At 46.4% G+C, this 3,262-nt stretch overlaps 1 protein-coding gene across 1 annotated transcript in view; it reads left to right on the top strand.

Moving 5' to 3' along the window:
* The window catches only part of Rassf6 (Ras association domain family member 6), a 53,149-nt gene that overhangs the window by 1,976 nt on the left and 47,911 nt on the right, over positions 1-3,262 (top strand). The window contains exon 2 of the mRNA XM_026785028.1: positions 993-1,062. Within this exon, the coding sequence (XP_026640829.1) occupies positions 993-1,062 (70 nt within the window). The remainder of the gene's footprint in view (positions 1-992; positions 1,063-3,262) is intronic.

Genomic DNA, 3,262 nt, shown 5'->3' with positions numbered 1-3,262 from the left:
CATCAGCTTCCTGTCCCCTTCTTTTCCTTCTGATCTCACTCTGCATGTGTTACCCTTTATATTGTTGCCTACAGATCCTTGGTTTTCTACCGGTTATCAATTCCATCTAACACAGTCTTTGCTTTTATGCTTGAGATGTTTCTAGTGACAAACCCTGAGCTCAGAGGGTCTTCCCTCATCGCAGCCCTGAAACTAGCGGACCCATTAAAGGAATGAGGTTTTGATGTGTGCTGTTTCCCTCCCCTTCTTTCTTGGGATTTCCATCTCTCTGGTCACCTGTCTGCTCTTGCACAATGTCTGGTTTGTTCATTTGTTTGTATTAAAACCTTATTCCATTAGTCAGTTGTGTGGGGGGGGGGGTGAGGGGTGGTCTCATATTTCCAATAGTCGTACTGTATCATTTCCGATACCCCTGCCTGCTTGGTTTCCTCCATTACCGCTGTTTTGTAAACCTGTGTCCTTGGACTGTGACCTTCCCAAGCACTTTGCAATTCCCTTTCTCTGGTGGCACAGGATGCTACAGGGAGCTGGAGTTGCAGTTTCATCTTCCCTTGGATATGTTTTGATAAAACCGCAGCAGGTTAGGTTTAAAAAAAAAAAAAGTTTCTCTTGTGATCAAGGCTTTTCTCTAGAGACCAGAATGCATTAGTCTGTTTTGAATGGTTACATTCCCCTTCTCTGCCAGAAGCATTAAGAATTTCCCCGTTATTTACTATAACAACATAGAGGAGCCCTGGAGGCAAACCCACGGACATTTGGGATTTCCCTGTGATCAGGTCCCTCTGCCGAGTTTCACCCTGGAGTTTGTCTACATTAAGCCTTCAGCAGTGTATCAGTGGCCAACAGTTAGGGCCTTGCCTGACAGTGGCTCTCACAGTGGTTTCTACCCAGTTGAATTGTGAGGCTCTGACACAGAGTTACAAATTGAGGGTGCAACAGTTGACCTCGTGGCCTCCCTTCTAACAGTGAGGTTGACTTTTCTGTTTCTACAGCTACCTGTCAGTCAGACCATCATTATGGACTCAGAGAAAAAGTATTCACAAGCAGAAGCCTGGAAAGAAGGTTTGAGTTCCTGTCGAGGAGAGCTCAGCTACCCACAAGGCCCCAGGATTTCCGGGCAGTACTCAGAGCATGGGAGGCTGGATGTCCCAGCTCAGGGATGACACTGCACCCTCAGCCCCCACCTTACTGTCTTCTGCCCAAAGCCTTGACCTTACTGAGGTGGAAACCCAGCAGCTGGGACAATTGATGGGGTGGAGTGAAGCGAATTGGTGTTCGCACATGGAATTTGGAGTGAATAAGAGGTGCTTCAAAATAATCTTCCTCTGTATCTTTCCAACCACCGTAAAGAAGCGATAGTCCCTAAGGAGACAAGAAGAAGCTGTGGAAACTAAAACATTGTATTTCTTTTTGGCTGTTGCCCTTCAAAACCACAATACTTGAAAACTCGCTGAATTCAAAGTCCTTTAATTGCAGGCAACACCCAAATCTTCACATCCCGGTAGCAGCATGATAAAAACATGTGTATGGTATGTATGCGCGTGAGTACATGGGGAAGAGACCAGGTATTGTAATCATTCTAGATAACACATGCTTACTCTGTGTGCTGGTCAGTTTTATGTCAACTTACCACAGCTAGAAGCATTTGGGAGGAGAGACTGTCACCTGAGAAAATACCTCCAAATCCTGTAGCGCATTTTCTTAACGATTGCTAGGAGAGGGCCCAGCTCACTGTAGGCAGTTCCACCCAGGGCCTGTGGTCCTGGGTTCTATAAGAAAGCAGGCTGAGCAAGCCATGAGAAACAAGCCTATAAGAATCCACCCTTTCATGGCCTCTGCATCAAGTTCTGTCTCAAGGCTCCATTTTAGTTCCTATCCAGACTTCCCTCATTGAGGAACAGCGCTGTGGAACTGTAAACTGAAATAAACCCTTTCCTCCCCAACAGGCTTTTGATCACAGTGTTTCATCACAGTCATAGAAACCCTATGACACTGTGACAGACTGAAGGTTCCACAGTGCCGTGGGTACCCACTGAGTCGCCACGCAATCTTAAGTAGAGATGTCAGCATTATCCCGCTCCTCAGACTGGGAAATGTAGATCCCAAGAAGTCAGGCTGGAGAGGGGATTTCTGTTGAGGCCATGTGTGCTATGATTCCTGGGCCACCGGATGCTCCCTGGAGTCCTTGTAAAAGACACCAAACAGACGAGTCTGTCTGGCTGTGTCATTCAATTGAGTCCACCGATGTGGCTGATATTCCTCTACAGTAGCTTCCTTGTTCAGCCCTCTGCTTGCATCAACGTGCCATGCCTGGGAGTCGGAACTTCTGCCCGCAGGATACAAATGACAGAGAGGAGGAAGGAACATCATGTTTCCAGACACGGCTCCAGAAGGCTTAGAACACCGAGCTTCTTCAACATCTTCTTTCTCCACCTCGCTACACCTATCCTATGTACTTTTTCTCCAATAATAAGCTTCTGCAAAACCAAGAGCAACGGAAACCATGCCCCTCCCCCGCCCCCCGAGTTACAGGCCCGCTGGTCAGTGAAGGGACTGTCGACTGGTCCTTGGTCTTGAAGGGACCGTGTACTTGAAGTAGAAAGAGAATGTAGAGCTGACATCATGTAGCAATTGTTAAATGTCAACTGTAGTCACCATTTAATGAGCAGTCACTGTTGCTAGGGCTGGCCAGATCCTGTCCTCCTGTTAACCTATAAAGAACCCCAGGGAGGATTCTTCTGTACCCAAGCAAATAGAGACTTCTTCGTTCTGCTTTGCCATCTTCACGCTAGCTACACTTCCTTGATCAAGCCTTTTGGTTTTCTGTCCCTTCCTGTCACAAGCGTTTGCATTTTCTGCTCCTACAGTCAGAGCGGTTCTCCTCACAGGCCACACACCTGTTTCAGTGTGTACTTGCACACTGACTGGGATCATTTTCAAATAACTTCGGTCCCCGAATTGACGCTCTGAGCTTCATAAGAACAAGATCTATAAAATGCCTTTTTCTGACTTGTATCATGAGGACCTAGTGCAAATGCAGGGACAGGGTAAGAAACCAATAGCATAGAGTCTCCAAGGGCCAAAGTCAACTCTATCTAAGCCCAAAGCCTAATCTTTTATGCTTTGCCTTGCTGCCTCCAACAGTCATATTAATTTAGAAAAAGGTATTTTAAAAAACAATACAAAAATATGAAATATGGCAGGTGATGGCACCACGATAACTGCAGGTTGGATGACATTGAGAAATCCTTGTCATTTTGGA

Source organism: Microtus ochrogaster, linkage group LG1 (genome assembly GCF_000317375.1).
Source record: "Microtus ochrogaster isolate Prairie Vole_2 linkage group LG1, MicOch1.0, whole genome shotgun sequence".
Classification (NCBI taxonomy): Eukaryota; Metazoa; Chordata; class Mammalia; order Rodentia; family Cricetidae; genus Microtus; species Microtus ochrogaster.
Note: the sequence above shows the minus strand (reverse complement) of the source record. Positions and strands in the feature narration are given on the sequence as shown.